At 42.4% G+C, this 25,405-nt stretch overlaps 1 protein-coding gene across 1 annotated transcript; it reads left to right on the top strand.

Moving 5' to 3' along the window:
- Nucleotides 1-1,871: 1,871 nt before the first annotated feature.
- On the top strand, nt 1,872-24,013 carry aipl1 (aryl hydrocarbon receptor interacting protein-like 1). The gene is given in 9 exon segments (XM_068745500.1): nt 1,872-1,891; nt 5,038-5,134; nt 19,023-19,112; nt 20,279-20,458; nt 22,895-23,048; nt 23,051-23,082; nt 23,238-23,414; nt 23,502-23,643; nt 23,814-24,013. Coding segments are annotated over 8 exon segments (978 nt in total). The 5' UTR covers nt 1,872-1,891; nt 5,038-5,131.
- Nucleotides 24,014-25,405: the final 1,392 nt, after the last annotated feature.

Raw genomic sequence — 25,405 nt, 5'->3', positions numbered from 1 at the left:
AGCATCGTAACTCTTAATGACCTCTAGAGAACCAGGAACCTTAAAATATCAGTTTATTAAACACCTTTAAAGAGTTCATGACACGAAGCAAACTTTATGAAAATTTACCATGACATAATGCAGCTTGTCAAAGTATGTGGTTGTGTACACTTATGAATTGAACGGACATCTTTACGGGATAATATAACGCTTTTAAACGGTTGGCATCGCCAGCGGCTTCAAAACTACGACGCCATTCCGTGACGTCACCAGGAGACTCTTCTCGTAGTACTACTGCTACCACTACCACTACTACTATGCTTTGGGCTTGTCCCGTGAGGCGTCATCACAGCAAATGAACAGTCTTCGGTTCACCCTGTCCTTTGTATCCAGTACGACTTTCTTATTTCCTTTGATTCTCGTGGTAAATTGAACGGCGAGATCAACACTGACACGGATCCTTAAGCATTAGAAATACCTTTTAATCGTGCCTTCTTTTCTTTCCAAGTCAGTCCACTGACACCGTAGGTTCCAACTCGCGCCTGCTCTGTGCTGCCCCGCCCACTGACGCCGTGGATACGACGCTATCGCAGCAAGGCGCGTTTATGTTGAACTGAACAAACGAGTGATTCCTTTATCATGGGAACGGAATCTAACGATCCAGCTCAAAATGTTCCGAACAGAGACGAGAGGCGGAGGAGGGAGCCACGTCTCACCTGCGCGTCTGACTGGTTTCACCCACTTCGAATGCAACTCCGGATCTTTAGGAAACCTTAACAAAATCCTGCAACACAACGCGAAGGCATTTTGAGCACTTGTCTCGGTGTAAAACATAAATGCGTCGATAAAGTCACCGGTTAAAGCTGCTGTCAATCAACAAGCCGAGCTTCGTTATCCCGTTTAGGTCTTTCCCGGGTCTATCGTCTTTCAGTGTGGTAAATGGTAGTCCCGTAAAATGATAGTCAGAAGAATGGTTCTTCGTTCTCGGTAGGATTATCCAATGCGTGTTTGTAACTTGTAAATATTTCACTGGGGTCGGATTTCCCAATTATATATTATGTTTAAAAATGTCAATTTCGTGTCATGAGCACTTTAAGTGTCAAGAAATTAACAATTTAGGAATCTAATCTTATCATAACATACTCCGTTATCTTTAATTAAAACTCTTGGATAGTGACGTCAAGTTGAAACCCATTTAACATCTTTACTATAGAGAATAATGAGTGACTTGTGTGGATGGAATGTGAATCTGCATTATGCGTCAGACCACAGTGTTCTTCCAGCTCACTAACTCGGTGTGAATGTCTGTCTTGTCTCTGTTAGCTTAGCACACTGTGCTCTCAGGCCATCTGGGTACAGCTGGGGCCAGAATGGCAGGAAACACACACACTCAGATACACACCGTTAAACAAACATTATTTTGTCTTGCATACCCAATCCATGCTCCCTATACACACAACCTGTCCAGTGGAGTTTGTTAGCATTTGACCTCCACTTGCCATGGTTTTGGATTGACCAGTGCTCATTTTTTTAAATCTTCAATTAAAAGAAAACTTCATCTGAAGGACTTAAGTGGAAGAACATCCTCAGACCCAGGTGAGTGACCTCTTCCTTTGTCCTGTCTACCTGTTGGGTCACTCTCAACCTTGAGAGAAACCAATTCTCAAGAGAGATTAGCCTTTTCTGAAACAAATATCAATATCTTCATAATATTTACGAATATGAATAACATTTTCTGATTTTAAAAACCATTAACCTTGACCATAAGCACAACTTTAGTACTGTTTTGTGTACATTTCTCCTATAGGCAGCTGGTTCAGGTGAAAACCTCAGTTATCCCACTGTCCACTATACAGACCAAGCTGCAGAAAGACAAAGTTACACAATAGATGCTGAAGATGGTGTTTAGCAGGTAAATTCACTCAAGAGTTGGTTAAAACTAAAAGACTGAATATTAGCCTGAAATCGATTAGGTGGATGGAAACATAACTTCAAATGAATTGTTTCAGCTAGATGAGCAGTTTCACCAAAATAATAAAAATTGCCTCAACTAAAAACTTGACAATATTTTGTAAAGTGGCCAAATAAAATCACAACACACTATTGAAGCATATTTAAAAAGCGGATTATATACACGATGCACACACACAGTTGAACCTCGGTTGTCGAACATAATTCATTTGTGTGTGTTCGATCTCCAAAAATCTGTTTGAGTTCAGAGGCATTTAATTTTTGCCAAATACAGTTGTTCGGCATCTGTCGTTTGATAGCCGAGGTTCCACTGTATATATGAATGAGGCCAATGGTTCACTGATCTGTAAATCAGCAAGTGCAGCCACTACATATAATATTTCCCCAACTATAAGAAATATTCAAATTATGTACAGGTACTATCTGAGTTATGACCGGGATCGGTTCTGGCCACCTTGCCATAAATCAGAATATATGTAAATCAGACAAAAACAAAATGGCTGACATGAGGGATATACTTTACTGTACATCTCTGTATCTCACTGTGGGCAACGCCAGAGAAATGTAGAGTCCAGCCCCTCTCGAGTAGTTGGATTCCAGAGAGTGGAGGTGAGGCCAAGTATTCCATGTCCCGAGAGCTGGTGTCTCTGTCCGAGGATGGAGTCTTTAAGCCCCTTGCCATCGACTGCCATCTAATCCACAACGCACCCATCCCCTATGAGTCCATCAACGGATTGTGAGTCCGCCTTTTGGGTTGAGCCCATCCTAGCCCCGTGGTCAGAGACCCAACCCCAGGCCTGGCTCCAGAGTGGGGCCCCTATGAAATTTCATAGGGGAAATTTAACTGCTCTTATTCTGACCCGTCACTCAGGACCTGTTTGCCACGTGAGACCCAACCAGGATCATAAACTCCTGACAACATAGCCCCTCCCCCTTGAACTGACACCTTATTGCGGTGGGGGAGTTTGAGTGCCCGAATGATTCCAGGGGCTACCATGGGAGATTATACAAATGATTTATTCTCTCTGTAGGGCCCGGTAACAAATGTCTCACTGAACGACACTGGTCGTAAGTACGGGTGATTGTAAGTTGTGCAGTTCGTAACTCGGAAAGTAGCTCCTTCACATGAGACCAGTGAAATTATCAAACAGGTCACAGTGGACCAAGGACACTATTTGAATTACATCACACATTCACTAAATTCTTCAGCCATTTTGCACTTCATGGACACACATACCTGTTTACCAGTACCAAAAAAGTATCGAACCGAACTGTATCATTGCACCCCATTTCGGCCATTGGTGTCGTTTTATCTGTTCAGGGAGGATGAACGGGGTGAAGGGATGATACTAAGGACAGTGACTGGATTCACACCACACATGGGCAGCTGCCGCCACTTATTCATTTGCCTTACAGGCATTTCCTGTCTTTCAGAACCCAGGCTAAACTGCTACACAGCAGAGGCCTACTCAGAGGGGGAGGGTGGCAAATAATATGCATACGGGAAGAGAGCAAGACGGCGAGGGTGGATGTGAGAAGATGAACACAAACAGATGTATTGAGAGAAACAAGCAGTGAAATCTAATGTCTACTGGGAAGTCATACCCATGTGTTCACTCCCCTACTTCTCTTTCGGTATCTGTGTCTCAGATTTCTCTCTTTTCTACAAGACAATTGTGTGTGTGTGTCATGTTGCATCATTATCTTATCTCTGTGTGATGGGAACACCAGGATCATGTTGTCTGCTCCTTGCTTCATGACATCACAAAGGCACATACCACCCCGCCTTTCTCACTTCCAAATTAAAAACACTCGCATTGTTTTCATACATTCCTAGCTCCAGATGCTCAGTATGTAACACCCTTTTAAAATGCTCTGCAGGACTTGACTGGAATGGCCATTTCCTCTTCCACGTCTCCACCTGCTGACTTCCTGCCATTTAGCATTTCTTTCTGAACCAAATACAAACATGCACTTTAAGGAAATGAGGTATAATTTATGTTCAAATATTTAACACATGCTTTTATTGAAGAGGTCTATTTGAGTGGTTGCATATCAATCATTATTGTTTCTGACCTTTCGCTGCATCCTTCTTTTTTCACTGCCAAACCTTCAGCTTCAAGCCCCACTCTAGAAAAATGAAACCCCTTGTAAAGCTCTACTTGATCAAACCGTTAGAAATTAGCTTTATCTAGAGCCTCAAATTGTTCTCCCACTTTTAACTGGTGCTGGTATTAATTTGAGTCACAGATTCATAACCAACTGAAACAAAACACGTGCACAGCATTCATGCATGGGGTGTACCCGTCTGTATGCCCTTTTTATTTTACTTTTTTACATTTTCTGTCAGTAGGAAGTAGCATTACGTGACTTGCATGGCCTGTGTGTGTGTGCGTGCATTGTTAGACAATATGCTGCTATTATAAAACAGGACCTCATCATTATCCTTGCACATTTATATATTTACTTCATGCATTCACATTATTACTCGAGCTCAGATACATGTTCAATAGTTCCACTCACTTCCAGCTTGTTCCCCTGATCTTTGTCAAAGTGGGATCAGCAGTCATGCTGCTTGCTTTCCAGAATGACTGGAAGTGACTAAATGACGGTTAGCATTAGCATGCCTCTCCATTGAGCTGAGTCTGTATATACAGTATATGGCTCTGAGAACTCCTTGCCTAATTGCACTAATGCCATTCAAGGCTCGAGGTGAAAAGCATTGACCAATATATTGATTTGTTGTTGAATTGATGATTTGTCAAGGCATTGGTTGATTGAGGGGATTAGCTTTGCACGTATGGTATAATGCAACCCATGTCAGATTGTAATATTCACCTTTTTTCCAGCACAGAGTTGTGTTGTAAATGCGGTCATGTATCCTTGAGTGTGTCTGGAGGATCAAAGGCACATGGTGCAACTGATTGAACAAATGCAGCATATCGTCCAGTGTGATCGGAAGTTTTAGGTCGAGCTGTGTGTGGATTGATTGAGAAATGGCCTTTTCCTCAGAATGCATGTTATCATACATTATGAAAGCCCCATTCACTATGAGACAGACTTTATTTGATTTTCACTTTCCTTAAGACGAGATGCAGCTGGCTGTTGACTGAGGGCTGGCCGAAGAGGAGGGTGAGGCAGATGAGAAAGAAAATGTACCCATCAAACCTGTGATGCAGAAATGGTAGGTTTCATGGCACTCTCTGACATGTGAGCAAGTGATTTCATTTATCATTTCCTGTTGTTTATTTAGGAACTGATGAGAAGAAACAAAGTTAAATTTTCCCAATCTATCCTTTCTATCCTTAACTATTTTCCATAACTTCATTTTAAACTCATTAGCTTTATCGCCCTGTAGTTTCCACAACTGTCTCCCTTCTTCTTGAAAATGGACACCAGAACACTTCTCCTCCATTTCTCTGGCATCTTCTTCACCTCTAGGATTGTATTAAACAAACCCGTTATAAACTCTCCAGCTTCCTCTCCTAGACGCTTCCACACCTCCACAGGTATGTCATCGGGGCCAACTGCCTTCCCGTTCTTCTTCATCCCCATTGCCTTTCTAACTTCACTCGTGCAAATCTTTGTCACTTCCTTCCATCAATTTATTTTTAAAAGTCTCACAGTGACTTAACGTTTTTGAAGACATTGGTTAATTTGACTTTCAAACCTGATTTAAATTTAGTGTTTTCTTTCAGCTTACCGCCATTTCATCGCCATCACCACTAAACGCCCGTTTTGGCCTATGGTTTGCTTGCATTTCAGATGTTTGTTCTTGGAGTTCAAGATTCAAGAGTCTTGTCATTATGCTAACATAACGACATTCTGTGAAGGATCACGGCTTAAGGCACACAGAAAACATAAAAAATAATCCTTTACAAAAGCAAAACAAGGAGATATTTACTCACGAATTGAATTAAATAACTCAATAGTTAAACTGATATTTTCTCCAGTCCTCCCGACCTGTATCTGTCATACTATTCTAATATTTATGCATTGCTGATTTCTCTGTTGACATCAGAATAATGACAGTATGCCTCGTTCTCCATTACTGAGGTTATCTTTTGTGAACAGCTTGGGTCTGTGCTTGAATCAGCAGTGCACACGTGCACTGTGTGCTTCTTGTGTTTTTGCGTACACACTGTGAGGAGCCCTTTTCAGCCTGTTGCTGGCTATAATCGTCCTGGGAATCATCAGTTCTGTGTAATAAATCACTCCTCTGGTACACGATGTTCTCGCTCTGAGATGGATTCTGTGTACGTAGTGTGCATCCTCAACTTAGCATGAGTAGAGAAAGAACACAGTTTTGGAATAACAGTAGTTGAAAATTACAAAATGGGACAATGTTCCATGTCTTGCAGCATGATTTACTTGTTTTTTAACATGTAGCAGATACTTCAGCTTACTTGTGTAATGTTTGTCAGCACCGACTGGGGGGGCTGGAGCGGGTGGATGCGATGGGTGGTGGGTGCCGGGAGGAGGGGGCGGTTGTGAGGGCTGAGGTGTTGGGTGCAGGTGGGGCATCGGGTCAGCCTGCCGTGCCGCTGCGCTGGCCTTGGTTTCATCGGCTGTGTTGGTGACTGTCGCTCTCGGGCCCTGGGCTGGGTCTTTTGCGGGTGGCTCTGGTGGGGCCCCGGGGGGTTGTTCCCGGGTGCTGTGGCGACTTGGGGTGATCTGGGGGGCTCGTGCTGCCGTTGTTGGGCCCGGGATGACTGGCCCTTTCCTTAGGTGGAGGTTTCACGCATGCTAGGTCCACCACACCAGCACCTAAACTTATCGCTTATTGCTTACAGGTTGACTTTATAATCCAAAACTACGTTTAGGAGCAATTCTGCCTCCGTGTTGGTCCACACAAACGATCCTGACGCCATTCATGTTTTGCGAACGGGACGACGAGAGACGGCGCGTTCTGATTGGATAGGATTTGGGGAACTACGGCGCCGATTAGTTTGGCATGCTTATGAATGTTTAACATCGCACTTATGCGGTTACGTGTGGATGGAGGTTTTATTTTTTTAAACGAGGTCGTGTTAACCTCGGATGCATTTTTTTTCTAAACGGAGGGGGAAAGATATTCTGATTTAATAAAACCCGTCTACGTGTGTACATGGCCTGAGTTTACTATATTATGTGCATATTATGTACCATAATATGTTCAACAAAGTCCCATGAAAATGTTGCTGTTTTGGCAGGCTTTTGGTGCCATGTTGGGATCATGCATGATCAAATGTCGATTTGCTGATCCCTGAACCTGTTGGGTAATGCTATTTATTATTCATTTAACCTGTTCACCCTTGGCTTTATCTCTTTTGTATAAATGTATTATTTTTCCCCCTTTAATTTAAGCACAAAATCAAATTTCACTACTCACTGGAAACAAAGAGTAATGGAGCTATCAGGTGCCTCTTTTAAAATGCAGAAAGCCTTAGACATGGATCTCATCTCAAAAATACACACCCAGTTTGGATTCCACTGGATTCAGAACAAGATCAAGGCCCACAAACCCATTCGAGGTTCTTCTGAGGGGTGGAGAACTATTCCGGTCAGTGCGTCTGAGAATACATGCAGGTTTCAGAACATTTCACTGTTGCTCAGAGGTGCCTGGGGTTTGTTGAGTTTTCTGAGGTTGTTGGGTCCACGGTGCTGCAGAGGGCTGTTTTGCCCAAACTCCTGTCCTTGAACTGTGAAGGAATATGCTGGGAGGGAAATGCTTTTCAGACTGACTGGCTGGAATCGTTTGGCCAACTGAATGGAAGCCAGACAAGAGAACTCTTGGGCTACTCTTAAGTATTACACAGTGACCAGCAGTGAAGTATTGATAAAATATATAAGCTGTGGGGGTTTTCTTGACACTGTTAGTTTCTAACACTTGAGTGGACTCATATAAAGCATCCTCATTCTCTTGCAAAGCTGATGATTGGCAAATGTGGCCTTTTTAAAAGCTTCGTCCAACAGAACATGTCAACCTGGCATCCCTTTGATAGGGAATTTGCAGTTTTCTTAAGGTGAACCAACAAAATGCTTGCCATGTTGGTGAAGCGGCCCTAGACGCAAGAGAGTGGAAGTGTCTGAACAGCAAGGAAAATTCTTCCGTTCAGTCCTGTTGGCAGCTGCAAGCTGAATAGCCCCAGAGGACGAGCTGTTTCCTATCAGGAGTTCTGAGCTGTAACTAGAGGCCAAGCTATCTTGCTAGCATAGACTTCTGTATTCAATTACAGCACAAACTGGGGCGAATGCTAAAGCTGTCAGCCGGCATGTCCGATGCAGGCTTAATTTGTGCCCGTATGCAGATGCAATTTGTTTGTGTGCGTACTTATTTAAGCTTGCTTGTGACGTTACAGTATGTTCACACGTGACGACAAATGTTAAGTTTTCCTTACTGGTATCTCTTTTTATTTTCACCTCTCCCCCAGCAAATCTGCTTGAAAGCCAGCTCAGATGGAAGGATTGTGTGTTTGTGTGCCAAGCAACAACCAAAAGATAAAGCCAAGGTGGCATCTTAAGATGGAGCACAAGAACGCCTTTCTAGTTCTAAATGCCAGCGCCAAATAATTCAACTGCACAGGAATGGTCTCTCATATATGCATATATGAACTCATAATCACAACTAACACAGTTCAACCCCCATTTATTCGGATTTTGAACAACCAATCAAATGATCTCTCATCATTCCCTCTGGAAGTTCAAACATTTACCTGTAGGGATCAACTGGAGAGGGGGTGTAACTTTCATGTTGTGCTGTTTCGATCATTTTGAGAACTGCTGCTTCATTAAGGAGTTCATTAGAACTTCGGTTGATCCGAGTTCAGAACAGACTATCTGTTACTGTCTCGGACGGCCACAAGAAGTCGAAGCTTCACTTTAATGGATTATGACCATGCTTCCCTTCTCTTGCTCATTGGCTGACCAACAGCAGTTCTTCACTGGCAAGCTTTATGTTCTCATGTACCAGCTAAAGCTGCCAGCTGAAGAACTGTTGTGGTCGGCCCTTTCCTGCACAGAACCCTCCCCCAGAGTGTATAAGGATGATGACTGGATCACATCAATCCTCTGGCCATCACGTCTGCCACTGCCTGGAAGTTCAGTTACTTATGTGGCCTGTTCATGTGCTGAGATTCATACCATGACACCTGCTATATTATGTAACAAAAGCATTGCATCATGGGACTGTGGACTTGTGTCTGACATTTGGGCTCGTCTTTGACAGCTCGGCAGATCAGAGTAGTTTTAAAAATACATTTTCATTATTAAAATTATGTCAAAGGGTGCTGACTCGTTTGGTTTCACCTGTCTTGCATCATCCCAGAAACCCCATTGAGTCAAGCATTAGAATCGGCATTGACATTTTTCTATTTTGGGTTTGAAACCTAGACTCATACATAGATTTAATTGGAAAAAAACACACCTGAAATACATTTTCAACGATTCCAAAATTTCTAGTGAAGCTTTAAATCCAAAGTACGTTAGAATCTGTCCTCTAATACAGGATCAAAGACGGTATAGTGCTCGTGGTGACGCTGGATTTTGGTCAACTTGTCTTGTAATCTGTGCTAAAAACAAATGGTGAAACTAAAATGAGAGATGGTGAGAAAAGAAAACAGCTGTAGGGTGTGTACATCCATATCAGGGAGTTTGAGGTGGACATGCTGTCATGTCTATTTGCATAGATGGTTATAAGGAAGATTAAAAAATGTATTACAGCAAAAGGTGTTGTTACAAATAGAGCAGTAGAGGAATGCTGGGCATTAACTGCTGTTAATTAATATATATGTTCAGGAAGCCAAACATGATGCGCACCGTTTGTATCGTTTGGTCAAACTAAAGTACAGCTCAGATTAGATATAGAATATTAGGGAAAATGGATTGTGAAATTATTAATGAAAGGGCAGTCCAGTTTAAAGCTAGAAGTAGAGCTGGGCGATATATCGAATATACTCGATACATCGCGGGTTGTTCCACGTGCGATGTATGAAATGATCATATCGTGAGTATCGAGTACAGATTGTCAACATGAATGTTTTAACACATCGGTGTGTAATTCTCTTTGGAGTGTCGCTCCCTCACTCTCTCCTGGTGCACCTGTCAAGGCGACCGGCACGCTCCCCCGCCCACCCGGAAAACGTTCCTGCATGCATGCATGTTTCCGTGTTAAGAGAGGGCGAATAAAAATTACGACCCCCAGGCGAGTTTACGAGCTACTAAGGCGTTCATTTAAGATGGAGACGGAGGACTTGGTTCCAACAATACACAGCACTGGGTTTACGATCTGGCAGTGGTTCGGGTTTCGCCAGGAAGACGTGCAACAAAGTACGGTTATCGGCAAAATACGGCGCCAAACCGTAGCCAAAGGTAGTTGTACTACAACTTTGTTTCACCACCTGAAATGCACATTCACTTCAACACGAAGAATGCATCTCCTCCTACAACATATAAAATGTCAAAGAAACTAGAAAATACACAGAAGCAAACGACTGCCATGCCATTATTTATTTTATAATTTTTAAAAGCTTGTGTGTGCAGCAGCCCGGTTTTAAATAAAAGGTTTAAACAACTTAACTTGATTGTGCTTTTTTTTTCTGCATGCAAATTTCCAATCGAATCATCGTACTTGTGTCATTTTATGCATCAAAGGGTTGGGTTTAACATGTATATAGTGATTTAGTGGAGAAATCGGAATAAAGCCGAAACACATTGAGATGTTGGTTTCAGCATGTATCAGTGTCATGCAGAGAAGAGCATATATGTAATCATGCAGGCAGGCATCTTGCTTGTGTAAATCAAACATCAGGAGAGGAGCGCCAGCCCAGATTCAAACTGGGGGGAAGGAATGTTCGGACGCCTTAACAAATCCAGATGCCCCAGCTTCCTTTCCATTGCACACATGCTCTATGTTGTTTCCTGTCACTCCTCAAGCTCTTAACGCCCCAGATGGAAGAACTGGACAGTCTAGGTTCCACCCTAAAGGGCATTAATGCAGGTACTGCCAGTACCTGCATTAATGCCCCCACCCCAGTGCATATAAGGGTCACGTCTTGACTTTGCGTTTTGAAGGTTAGTTTAATAATAAAGATAAATTCACTTGACCAAACGGAGTAAGGCCTCTTTGCTTGCTTGTATTTGTGTGTCCATGCACTCTTATCTTCCTACTTCTTTCCCATCTAGATCCGACAGGCCTGGATGAGGAAGGAAAGTAGCATCACTGACAGGGCCACCCTCAAAAGGGAGAATGAGTTGATGCTCACACTGTTAATGGTGGTGTTATTGTTTGCTAGTTATTTAAGTAAATCAGAAACATCTAAATCTGGAATTATGGCTAGACATGTGTGGATTTGTAATGCGTTAAAGTCAGGCTATAAAAAATGTCACATTATTGCGTCATTTGGGGAATCTGGAACATTTCTGAATTATTTTATTTTTAGAAAACGGGAGTTATTTTTATGTATTAAATATTTGCTGTAAAAATATCCACATTCTACAGTATTAAAATAAGTGATTCTCTATTTTGTTTCAGACAAACGGTCTTCATGTATTTTTTACAGGTGCCTGTTTTTGTACATAGAATATAAAATAGTCATTTATTTTGCTACTGGACGTTGAGTATAATGTTACTCTCCTGTGTTGCGAGAGTTTATTTATGAACCTCTCTAGAATCTAAACTTACAATAATGTAATGTAAACAATTTGTTACATTTACAGGATTGTTACAGGACGTGTGTGAATTTACATTCAAATTGAAAATCTGTAATCAAATTTGTATTATAGCAGACCATCATTGCGGTGCAGTGGTTGACATTGTGGCTTTACAGCAGCAAGATTCAGATTTTATTTTTACAATGCAGGAAGAAATATATTTAAATCAAGTTCTGTAAAGTTATCAAGCTCCTTTATTGTGGAATCGGCTCCCTGCTTCGGTTCGTGAGACAGACACCATCTCTATGTTCAATAGTAGACTAAAGACTTTTTTAACAAAGCTTATCGTTCATCAATACAATAATAAATATGCTGTCATAGGCCAGCACTGGTGGCTTGACATCATGACACACTGAGCTCTTCCCTCTCTATCTGATTATTCATGCTACAAATATATGTCAGTAATCTCTCTCTCTCTTCTCTGTCATCTTGTGCTTTCTCTCCCTCTTTCTGTCTCTGTCTGCAGCTCCTTCTGTCCGTGGTGCTGCAGAAACTGGACATGTGGCCCTCACCACTGATGTCCACATCGCTAGCATTAGCATTTATAGCTTTATATAGCAGCTCTTTAGTCAGTATCTTGTTCAGCAGCCTATATGCTACATTTTGTTTTTGTCTGCTCCTGCTCTGTCTCTCTATCACTTCTCTATCCATCTCCTTGTTTTTGACTCTCCTCCTACCTGTCATTCTCTCTCTCCATCTCTCTCCTTCTCTACCCAACCAGTCCAGACAGATGGCCGTCCACCATGTGCCTTAGGTTCTGTACAAGGTTTCTGCCTGTTAAAGGAGAGTTTTAGTTTGAGATAACTTTCTGTTGTGATCTGGCGCTATATACGGTAAATAAAATTGAATTGAATATCTCTAGATTTAGCATTGGCGTGGCTCGAGGGGCCTTGCCCTGCCGGGCTTGCGGGTCTGGATTGGGGATCTTTTCCACCTGCGTGGCTGGATATGGGTCGGGTTGGACTGGTGTCTCCCCGTGGTGCTAGAGCCCGTTCCCCGGCTCTGGTCCTCTGGGTCGAATGGTGGCTCAGGTTCGGTGGTTGTGTTGGGGGTGGGGGGCCTGGGGCGGTTCGCCATATTTTTATATGGGGAAATTAGATTTTTGAGCAATACGGCATATATTAATTAAAAATAACGTGAGGGGTAAAATACCTCACTAAAGTCAAATTGCAAAGAAGCTTTAAGGCCAGGTCTCACGAGGTGTACAAATCGCTCCTCAATTCTTCCCCGTGGTTGAAAGCATGTTGAATCTGCTTGGAAACAACAACATCAAGCATTGAGTTGCAAGTACGCCTGACTCAATACTGGTGGTGATGCAATCGCAGCCTGTGGCGCAGCAGGCCCCCACAATCCTCTGTGGTCTGTAGCCTCGGAGGCGAAGCTGTATCTTATCGTTTAAAACCAGAAAACCGTGCATGCACGTACGTACGGAAGCTTATTGAATTCACTCAAACACCTAAATCAACATGCAAGTGATACAAATTCCATTCCTTAAGCATTAGTTCATTATCAGACAAGTTGGGTTCTGTCTTTGCCTGCAGGTCCTTCCCTGCTAATCCTGTAAAGCAGTGGTCCCCGACCTTTTTCCTGCCACAGATCGGTTTCATGGGGGGCAATTGTTTCACGGATATTCCTCTTTTTATTTAATGAAATAAATATAATGACTTGTTTAATAGTTATTGCAAGTGCATAATATAAAGTTTATCGGCAAGATTATATTCCTCTTTTTATTTATTTATTTTATAGTCTTATAAGACTATAATGTGGTAATAATGCGAACTGAAAGTTGATGTACACTATTGTAAATTATTACATTTCATTTTCTCAATTTTAAAACTTTCTCTTAAAATAAAATATAATCTACAGATGAAATGAGACGGTGTGAATGCAGCTCATTGGCATTTCTGCCCACGGACTCAGTGATGAACCCACAGACAGATTTTCTCTTCTTTCTTAGAAGAAAAAAAGAATTCATGTGCTAAAATATTTGAAATAAGCACACTAACTTAGCATTTCTCTCCTTCACGTAGCAAATTGGAGAAATGCACAGAAATGTCAGCAACCTGTTCATGAGAAATGAAATATAATGGTGAAAATGTCAGCAGTGTAATTTATTAAGTCTTATTTTCGTCATGTGGACTTCAGTGTTGTACAGTATTATCTTGAGTGTATGGATTTTCTCATCTTGTGTTTTCATCTGTTTTATCTCATGCATCTGAGTTATGGGGGAACGCTAGTGTCCCTTATTACTTCATTCTCAAGTTGGCAACCCTAGGGACTGCCCATCTTTGATAAATGAACAATAAATGAACCAGCCAGTGCACTAGATGTCTTCAGAACATACGTCAGATTTAAGTGTGAAATGTTCATAAAAATGTGAGGACCTGTCATTTAAAGAGCGCATCACTGCCACCCATTTCTGCGTGAATTGCTTATCCATCATAAAAACATCGCCAATTTAGTTACTTTTTTTCACATAAATATTTCAAACGTGAAAAACTGGATAAGTAGAAATGATTTAACTACAATATATTAAATATTATAGATGCTTGATTATGAATCAAAGAGGATGATGTAATTAAATGCATAGAATGTAGAATTTAATTTGAAACCCAGAGCATAGGCAGGGATTGAGAGATTTGCACTAAACCTACACCCACTTACTATTGTGCTTAAACCAGAATGCATCCTGTCTCAAAGGGGCCTCTGCCCATGATGTGTTCTACACTTTGCAGCTGATACTTGGCCAGCACTGAGCTCCCAGAATAGATTTTAGGTCTACATAGCTGGGCTGTGAAGAGAAAGACAACGTGTGAAAGCCAGAGAGTGAGATGCATGATAGTCTAACAAAAGAAATGAGAGTCTGCAATCTGCACTTTGCATTCTCAACAATCAGTCATGAAGCCTCAAATGGCCCAATCTACACTCATTAGCACAATGAGTGTGGTGAAACCATTTATTTCATCCCATTCATTGAGGAGCCCATCGCCAGCATTCACTAGTTGAACTGCAGCTAGTTTTGTTACGATGACGTGAACGGGGTGTGACTACGAGGGCTGTGGTCGGGCGCTCTGCAGTAACAGCCTGGTTGGTAATACTTTGGAAAGTCTGAGCAAGAAGCTCTTTTTACAATCCTGTGATGGCTAGACAGCGACTGAAACATAAAGATGCTTTCACCTTGAGTCCAAGTAATAAAGTAGGCCTGTCTGTGTGCTGAAGTGGGCCAAGAGTGGAGGCTTACCCGGCAGAGTTATAACTAACTGGACGGCCTGCACCTTAAGACGGTTTGGTCTGGGTGGAGGGCGCCCAGAGTTCAATGTAACCTGACAACTTAATCCCCTGTAGGAGAGAGAGAGAGAGGCACAGAGGGACTGACTGGTGGCCACGTCGGCTCTTTTTGGATACCCTTCAACTTGTGCATCCATTGGAATATTCGCACACTGCTCACGGTTTTTCCATTTACTCGCCCACTCGTTAGCATGTTGTGGTGAAAGGGTACAGTAAATGGCAAAATGATATAGTACCTGTATATTGAGCCTTAGCACTCAAAAGCACTTTACAAACGCTTCCATCCATTCACACAGGTTGTCATGCCATCCAAGACGCCACCTGCTCACCAGGAGACATCAGCGAAACAGCCACTGGGAGCTCGCGCTGTCCGGTTGACCGAAAAACCAACTCGGTCCCGGTTGTCTTAAAAAAACTATTTCGTAAGTTTTGTATAGCTAATATAAGACTTGCGTAATATAAGATTTCAAAGTGATCCAGAATCCAGAATCTCTCATCTGTTCCTGCTAACATTCCCAGGATGCCCTGAAAATTACATCCAGATCCGTCCAGAACCGTTTTGAGTTATCTTGCTAACAGACAAACAAACACCGGCGATTACGTAACTTCGGCGGAGGTAATTACCTCGAGAATTTTATTTGTAAAGATCGATGCTTAAGTTAATGTCTTCTGTCATCATCATATCCCAGCACATGAATCCTATAAAACTGCATAATACACAGGCTTTAATGAAGATTGCTGTATTGCTGGGATATATGCTAATAAGATTTTTTTTTAATGCTGAGACAAGATAAATCTTTCTCAGTAGTTCTGTACAAAAAAAAGCACTTTTTACAAAAGCGCTGTCTTCTTCTTTAATAAACCAAAAATGTTAGTGCAACAAGAATAGAGAAGCCTAAAGTAATTCAATTTTTAAAAAGGTTTTGGGTTTATCAATAAAATGTATAGATTAATGGATCAACAGGCAGATATAAAGACAGACTTTTGTGACAAGTCTAATACTAAAACTGTATGACCCAGAGCAAACAACGGTATTCTCATGCCAGCAGGTAAACTCTCTGCTATCCTACTTTGTGGAGTCCCTCAGGGCAGTCCTGTTTTCATTACCCTGGGATTCATTTCGATCACCGGTCAATAACCTCATCCATCGTGGATGTCAGATGTGTACTGTCATTTACCAATCTCTAGCATTTCTATAGCTCAACTTCATGCTGTGTGAACGGTATGAATGCATGGAATTCCCTCTTCTCTTTATGTGTACAGCCTTTACTTGTGCGTTTTGAAAAGGGCTAACATATTTAAAGCTTTACTTACGTGACATATTTACAAACAGATACTGTCACAGAAAGACAAATATTTAGACAGATGGGCAGACAAAAAGATGCCCTGGTAGATTGACAGATTGATGTCTGCTCACTATATGAGAGCAGCCTGACCTTTGATTTTGGCTGCAGCCATGTTTCTGGGAGTGTCCCTCTTAGCATGCATCTCACGCATACTTGAGGAAATTGTCAATAACTGCTCATGCAGACCAGGACCAGCTCTGCATCATCCTGTCCTCTGAGAGCACATGGTCCATATTAAATTCTGTCAGACGCCGCCATCTCCCCAAAGGGCCTGCTCGCCATCAGGGTCCTCGGCCTGTCTATCTATTTCGAGGCTTGGTTAGGAAATTACACCGTGTCTAAAAGAGAGGTTTAGAGTGGATAATCTCTCCAATAGTGTTGGCGGAGACTTACAAGTTCACAAGGTTTGTGTTCAGTCATGCAGAGTGTAAGTATGTGGCCTGTGTTACTGTTGGTCTGGGATCAATTTACATAACTTGGTTTAGCTCTAGAGCTCCCAATCACTGCCCAGTCTACTTTTAATGTGAAAAGGGATCTTAATATTCAGGAATCAATCTTTAGGTTTCCTCATTGCAGAAAGTTCACGTGCCGTGTCTCTGTGAACGCAGATGATAATCAGCCCAGGAAGATAACTTCATGAGTGACTTGTCCTTACGATATACTTACTGAGCCAAGCTGCAGGTGTCTTACAGCAAAGCAGGTTAAAGCAGGTGTGATTTTCATGAGAGATGTAATTTGACACTCATAAATATCGTGAAATTTATGTTACTTTTTATGCAACTCGAACTTGAATATTACACACTATATGGCAAAGTTTGTGCATCATTTTAATCCACCTGCTGGTAAACAGGTATCCAATATGTCTTACAGGACTGGGTCAGGTAAAGGGTATTGAGGTCAGACAGGAAAGCTGCTGAACAGCAGCTGTTTAATCCCTTGGCCCGGCCCAACAACAGATTAGTCTCGCTCGTTCGATGAAATACTCCGGCCGATTGAGTCGACTTCAGTCCCATTCGATTTCTCACCTCCCTTTTCACCGTCCCTCTGCGCTGATCTATAGTTCAACATCACAGCATCATAAAGCCTCATCACAAACGCGGAATTTACTAACAGGGTGACTTCATGGAATATGATATGGGAGTAAAGCAGAAAAAAAAGCTTGTCGACGACACTTCTTAATCAATTGTGACACCCGTCATTTAACCGTAGATCTTATTGTAATCTCAAATGTGACACTTGTTTATAGGATAGATTACACATCGACTGTTAACACAAGGGCAAGCTCATAAGAGTTTAATCAAAGTAAATGTAAATATAAATTAAATGAGTGATATTAAAGGGACACCTTACTGGATTTGTTGGTTGCTGTTTGCTCACGTAGTTTACTCTTTAGCTGTAATGTCTTGCACCAAACACACACACCAGTTTACTGCATCCAGATGCATCTTCAGCACATTGTGTGTGTCCACTCTATGCCATAATGTCCTCTATTTCTGCATCGGCTTCTTTTGCATGTTTTGTCGTGCACGTGAGAGAGAGAGCGTTTGCTGAAAGTGAAAAGGATTAGGTCTGAGTTTGGTCTATGATGTCAATCCGTTCTGTTAGATTAGGGCAGCGGATGATTTGCCTGGTCTTTGTCAGTCTCATCAAAACTATACCTCCAGTCATTAGTGACATCACTACAGGCGGCATTACAGCTACGGTACAGATATATAGTATGTGAGTCGACCTCTTGAATGACAACTCAAATGAGCATTTTTATCCTTCTTTTAAAATAAAAACCTCACATTTGAGGGTGCACATGAGGAACGGGGACCAGATATGTACTCTATGGGAGTGTTTATGGGTCATTTGCATTTGCCCTTTGTTCTGGAATGTGGCTAAAGGTCAGGGCCCGGTGTAAAGCAGAACCACAGGGGCCCAGTTTAGGGGGACTCTGTGGCTGGGAAGAACCACAGACCCAAAGGCCAGCAGCCCTGACAGGAGCGATGATTAGGATGGCACAGTGAATGAATATTTTAATTTGTTTTTAAAATTTAACTCCACAGAAATGACATGATTGACTTTCCTCAGGAGTCTGATTTTATGCATAACGGCAGAAACCTTTGTTGTTGTCCACTGCATGGTTTCCGTGCAGGCAGACACACACACACACACACACACATATGGGAGACAGATGTTTGAGACACAAGGTCAAGGAGTCCATACAGTAATTGTCTTTGCCACCATTCCTCAGTTTTCTCTGCATTGTTCGCCACATCCACTTTAATCCAGGAAATTTCCTCTGGAATGGAAACCAGTCAGCAGCAGCAGCACCCCCCCCCCCCCCCCCCCCCTCTCTCTCTCTCATTCATTCATTCTGGTCTTAATGTACGGTAATTCAAAAGTATCAGTATGATGCTTTTGGCTCAACAAGGCAACAACAACAATCGAGAAAACCTATGAAACCCATTTCAAGGTTGATCCTCGTCCCATTCCTTTTATTCCGACTCATTGTTTCACTTCCTCTCTCGATGCTTCTGGGCTCTGATAGTATTAAGAGAAAGTGCTGATGAAAACCAAACAAAGGGATGATCAAGCATTATCAAGTAAAGAAGGTTCTAATCTCATTATCCTTAATCCGTTAGTAACAACACCTCCAAGTCATTTCAAACTACAAAAACTCCACGCTGAACACACACTCAGAAGCTCTCTATCTATGCACCATCATTTAATCGCTGATGAAGAAGAAAGATGTTGGGCACACAGGATACGATGTTGCTGGGCTTGGAGGGAATCAAGAAAACCATCCTGCATGGAGGGACTGGAGACATCCCAAAACTCATCACTGGGACAAAGGTACGAAGTTATTTACATTTTACAATCCTCCGTTAGAATGAAGGATATTTGAGCTGACAAATCAATTCAGATCAAGATCGAGGAAGCTTGTAAATTATCCTTGAGGCTCTCGTTTAGCATGCACAAGATGCAAAGAAGAACTCGGTAACAGTCATTGGCCTAATGAAACGCAGGAGTGCGATCAATAACCTGAAGGTTTGAAAGGCCTCAATCACATGAGATTTGTTGATTTCATTTTTGCAATTTTAAAGCATTGTGATAGGATGGGTGAGTGGCGGCACCTTACAGCAGGGGTCCCCAAACTACGGCCCTCCACATTTGGCCCGGCCCCCTGAACAATACCAGAGACCAAAAAATAAAAAATAAAAATAATTTATTCGCCTTTTCTTATTTTCCTTTTTCCATACAACATGAGTAGCCGGTGGGGGGGTCAATAATGGTATGGGGTGCATTTAAGAGGGGTCATTAATCGATCTTTTGTTTCCTAAAAATAATATTGATAGTGAAGAATATATTAATATTCTGAAGAAAAGCATTCTTCCTTTTGTTTGGGACAATTTTAATGATGATCACATACAAGCAGAAAGGTAATGTTCCATGGACTTTTTTTCTGTGATGAACCCAGAAAGGGTTATTTAGTTATTATTTATTTTATTAATAGTGTTATTATTTATTTCCTGACTTTTTTTTTTCTGTGAAAACAGGGTTATTTGGTGGCTGTCTGGAAAACAATAAATGTTTAGGCCCCCCTGCCATCGTCACACTTCTCCTGTACAAACTGATCCCGAAGGAGAAGGAAAAGGTTATGTGGCCCCCACAGGAAAATGTTTGTGGACCCCTGGCTTACAGGATCAACTCACGTCTTTTTGAAGAAGGAACTCTTCTTTTTCTGCCAAATGTTATCTTTGCCTGTCTAGCGAGTTTCAAATTGAGAAAACAGACACACATGCAATTTAATTTTGTGGTCTTGTAATCGTCTGTAGTCCAGACAACAGCCGTGCGGGCTCTGTGACAATCACATCGCTAAAGCCGACAGAGTCGTTGTCCCAGTTTCAAGCTGCGACAGCATTCGTTTAATTTTCCTAACTTTTATTCAGACCGCGTTTTGTATTCCAGCAGGAACGATGTGCGTAGCTCTTCTGTCCGTGTCGCTGCTTTGTCCCCAGGTGACGTTCCACTTCCGAACCCAGTTGTGTGACGACGATCGTACGGTGATAGACGACAGCAAAGTTGTTGGGACACCCATGGAGGTGGTGATCGGCAACATGTTTAAACTGGACATCTGGGAGACGCTGTTGTCCTCGATGAGGATCGGTGAGGTGGCTGAATTCTGGTGCGACACCATTGTGAGTCCCCGTTTTGCACCGCGGTCTCTGTTGGGTGATTCGTGTGAACAATCAGGACAGATGTGGAAGTTATTGGCTCAATAACATGCAATGGAACATCACAATTACTTTGAACAGGTTTTATGTGTTTTATGTGTCAGTATAAACCTTGGGGAGGACGATGCAATGGACAGGGTGAAGGAGAGAGAGAGAGAGAGAGAGAGATGCTGCCATTAATCTGCAGCAGCCTAATCATCTGTGTTTCCTGCTGAATCAGTACTCCTCCACACAGATTAGATGTGATGAGGTTTAGGGTATTTATCCCCCCCCCCCCACACACACACATACACACACACATACACACACACACACACACACACAGACACACACACTACGTATGTTCTGCAGTGTCACTTCCATCCAGAGGAGGGCAAAGTTTGCCAGTTAAACTCAGAGGGTGATAGACTGGAGGTCCATCATGTCAGTTTAAATAGTAATTAATCTTTGATAAAATTAGCACACAAAACAAATTCATGTCCAGCCGGGGGTTTTGTTCACACAAAGTATAAACAGTACGATGTCTGTGTTGATGATGATGATGACTATATTTATGAGATGGAATGTTAGTGTACAAGTACAGTCAAACATCCTGTCTAAGAGGAGCATTTCTAAAAAGCCCTTGCGGTCTTGTTTCCGTTGAAAGTCCTTCGTACATAAATCATTGACATTTAACAATACCAATAAAACTAATATTAAATTACTCAATTGTTGCAAAATAACAATAAAACAAAAATAAATTACACCACAGATGCAAAATAACAATACATTAAAAAGACACATACTATGTACAACATAGGCGGACAAAAAAAAGGGGGGGGGGGGGGGGGGGGTTGATCCGGAGAGAGTCGTGATGACTATCTCCGTTTCTGTCCCCCTGAAAGGTGTATTTTTAGGGCCGTTTTGAATGCGGCCAAAGAGGTGCATGTTTTGAGGGCAGGAGTCGAACAGTTCCACCCTTGGGGGGCAGTATTATAAAAATATGATTTATAGGAGGGTGTAATCAGGTTGTTGTTTGAGCTCCCCCTAGTGGTGTGGCTGTGGGTGTCACTAAATCTGTGGAGGTGTTTATTCAGGTATGCAGGGATTGAGGGGACTGAGGGCAGAGCTGCATTGACTATTTTAAATGCCAATCCCATTTTGAGTTGTTTAACCCTGTCTTCTACCCTGAGCCATTTTAGGCTAGCAAAATGTCCAGGAAGAAGGTGGGTCATGGGCCCCAGATTGAGGAGTAGCCGAATGAGTTTGTTTTGGGAAGTTTGGAGCCTGGTTTTCAGGGACACTTTGATGTTTGAATACCAGGAGGTGCTAGCATAGTCAAAGAGGGGCTAAACGAGGGCTCCAGCAAGCGTCCGGAGAGCACTTTTGTTGACAAAAGCAGACATTCTGCCCAAAAATCTTGTTCTCTGATTGACTTTTTTGATCATCTTAGTTGCCATACTATCATCAGACAGGTATTTGTCAAGAACACAGCCCAAATAGGTAATCTCTTCTTTGCTCGAGATTACTGTATTATCGACTGTGACCTTGAAATCATCAACATTTATCTCACTTAGAGAGTGTCTTGACCCAAAAAGAATAGATTCTGTTTTACCAAGATGTAGTGACAGTTTGTTATCGGTAAGCCAAGTACGGATTCTGGTGAGCTCAGAGCTGAGAGCTTCCTCAACCTGCACTTTGTCCTCTCCTGAAATCAGGAGTGCCGAGTCATCAGCAAACAGGAACAATCTGCAGTTACAGGCAGCACTCATGTCGTTAATTTATAGGAGGAACAGTAACGGCCCTAGAATGCTGCCTTGAGGAACCCCACAGCTCACCGGGAGGGACGAGGACAAGGTTCCGTTTATGTCTACCATTTGTTCTCGTCCCTCAAGGTACGATTTAATCCAGTTTGTTGATGTGCTATCAAAACCAATCGCCCCTAGTTTATTCAATAGGATTGAATGGTTAACGGTGTCAAAGGCCTTCTGGAGGTCCAGCATGACCATGCCGCAGTATTTGCCCGAGTCTACTTCACGCTTGACGTAGTCGGTCAGATATATGAGGCATGTGTCAGGTAAACCTGCCAGAATTGTCTTTTTGATTAGATCCAAACAAGCATCAGGATATAACAACAACATGTCCTACTTTCCTTTTTGGCTTTTCCAGCTCCACATTTCTGCCAAGAGGTTTAGTTCTTAAAGAGCATCAATGACCAATGAGAGTCCGGCGATATTCTGCACGCAACACTTTTAAACATTTGAACATGACGGATGTGAAATTCTCACTCACCTGACAGACAGGCTTCAAACTCATTCATGATTCTGTCTTAATAGACGAAACATTTCCAAGCCGCAGCCTCCTTTAGTCGTCACTGAGGAAGAGCCTCGTTCTCTTTCAACTCTTGCTCTTCCTCTCCAGCACACGGGCGTCTACCCACTCGTGTCCAAGAGCATGAGGCGCATTGCAGAGGGCAAAGACCCTGTCGACTGGCAGATACACACATGTGGCATGGCCAACATGTTTGCCTACCATAGCCTTGGCTACGACGATCTGAATGAGCTGATGAAGGAACCTAACCGCTCTACTTTGGTCTGGAGCTGCTCAGGGTGAGGAAGAACTCAGATGACCGCTGTGTGTGAAATCAGCACAAAAATTACACCTCAGGACACATCCACAGCAAAACTTTGTTGTATTTTGAGTCTATAACTGGTGGAAGCCTGATAAACAAGCCCCCCCCCCAACGTTGCTGTGTGGTCGTCAGGTGCAGCAGCCCAGCGAGTACAACAGGGAGACGTGGGCTATGAGCGATGAGGAGAGGCTGAAGGCTGTTCCCGTCCTACACGGTCAGGGCAACAAGCTCTACAAACAAGGACAGTACGACAACGCCACCCAAAAGTACAAGGAGGCCATCATCTGCATCAAGAATGTCCAGACGAAGGTGATGAAAGCAGAAGCGTACGCGCTGCTACGTAACAGCAGGTAAAGATGTGCATCTGCCCCCCCCCCCCCCCCCCCCCCCCCCCAGGAGAAGGCGTGGGAGGTCCCGTGGATGAAGCTGGAGAAGATGGCCAACACCTTGACGCTCAACTACTGCCAGTGTCTCCTGCGCATGGGAGAGTACTACGAGGTCATTGAACACACCAGTGACATCATCAACCAGCACCCAGGTATGGCACAGAAATAAATGGGCAGGATGTTTATGTTGTTTGTGTTGAGGTGAGAAGTTACCTGTTGGACACGGTTCATACTCCATATTAGTATGTGTTCGTAGAGACTCACGTCTTTCATGTTAATGGCTGCCCTGCGACCAGCACATCATTCTATTCTAACAATCCAGGTGTAGTAAAAGCCTTCCACCTGAGAGCCAAGGCCCACGTGGAAGTGTGGAACGAGGCAGAGGCTCGGCAGGACTTCAGCCGCGTGCTGGACCTGAACCCCGACATGAAGAAGGCTGTCAAGAAAGACCTAGCCGTGCTAAACATGCGAATCGAAGAGAAGAACCAGGAGGACAAGATAAAGTACAAGGGCATGTTTTGACCAAGAGTGACTGGAGGACGGAGAATCGTGGCCACGCTGGGATAAAGAAAAATAAAAGTTTCCACATTTAATTTAAGTTCAATTAAAAGCTTTTCTTCTTTATATCGTTCTTGTTTCATTTCTTACTATTTCATGGAATTGTTTAAATTGATTGATTTTAAAATTAGAATGATCCATTTTCATTTTCCTGACAAGTCTGAGGACTTGTAAAAGTAAATCATCGCTAGGTTTCTAGTTGTCTGTCTCAGAGTCGCTGACTAGAACGTCTTTGTCCTTCTGGTCGTGCAAGTGAGATAAAATCTGAATTCATTCAGGGGATCTTGGCTCACCGCTGTGGCTGCGCACCTCAGTGCCAAAGGATGCAGCAGGCGAATGATGAAGAAAATCCATAGGAGCAGATCACAGAGGAGAGGAGAGGAAAGGGAGGAACACTGCCCTGCTCCAAGATGAGATGCGTCAAAACACTGAGAGAGTCGGATTTTTACCGGATGTGTGCTTATCCTGTTTTCAAAAATAAAACGTCTTAAAATCAGATTTCAAAAATTACCATATAAAATAATAAATATCAAAAATAAATATGAATAGAATAGAATCCTTTCTTTGGGTCCATCACTTATAAAGAATTTTCACAAATACAGTGAAAATCACTGAACGTGTGAAGCGTGCTTGGAGCAGTTGCAGCGCTTGGCCTTCCAGCGTCGCATCTGGAAGCGAGCTGACTCGGAATCTCGAAACTTACTGTAATAATTGTGAGAGAAATCCATTTTATTTTCATTGTTACAAGTGTCTTTGTCTTTTAAATATGGTGAGACCATGTGATCCGCTGTTCTAGAGGAATTCCCTTGTCTGGGGAGAAGGGGAGTTTCTTTATGTAAATATCGAAGACACACCCACAATGTTCATTAATAAAACTGACTCACGGACAAAGAGCGGTGAGAGAAACATGTGTGACGCTGGATATATGCAGATAATAATAATAATAATAATAAAAATAATAATAATATTACATCGTATAATTAAATAAATAAAAGCTCCCATAATTTAAACTGTTAAAAACGTATTTTTTGCTGTGACAGCATATCCACAAAAAAGCCTCTGAGATACGCTTTAATAATTATGTTATGATTCCAAAATACAAATTTAATTAAATATATAGCATTTTGTTTTATTTACTCGATATTCACCAGGGAATTGTTGAAAAATACAGCTTTTATTTTGTAATTCGACAGCGGAAGTGTCGTGTTTCATTGCAAGCGCCTTGACGCTGGTCCTAAGCTGAGTCCTCTCCTCCGGCGCGTGGAGTCCAGTCAGCGGATGAGGGGAGGAGAAAGGGATCACTCTGGGAGCTGGTCTGAAAGAAGCGCTTTCATCTTCATCCTTCTTTCTTTTACA

This window comes from Brachionichthys hirsutus, chromosome 11 (genome assembly GCF_040956055.1).
Source record: "Brachionichthys hirsutus isolate HB-005 chromosome 11, CSIRO-AGI_Bhir_v1, whole genome shotgun sequence".
Taxonomy (NCBI): Eukaryota; Metazoa; Chordata; class Actinopteri; order Lophiiformes; family Brachionichthyidae; genus Brachionichthys; species Brachionichthys hirsutus.
Note: the sequence above shows the minus strand (reverse complement) of the source record. Positions and strands in the feature narration are given on the sequence as shown.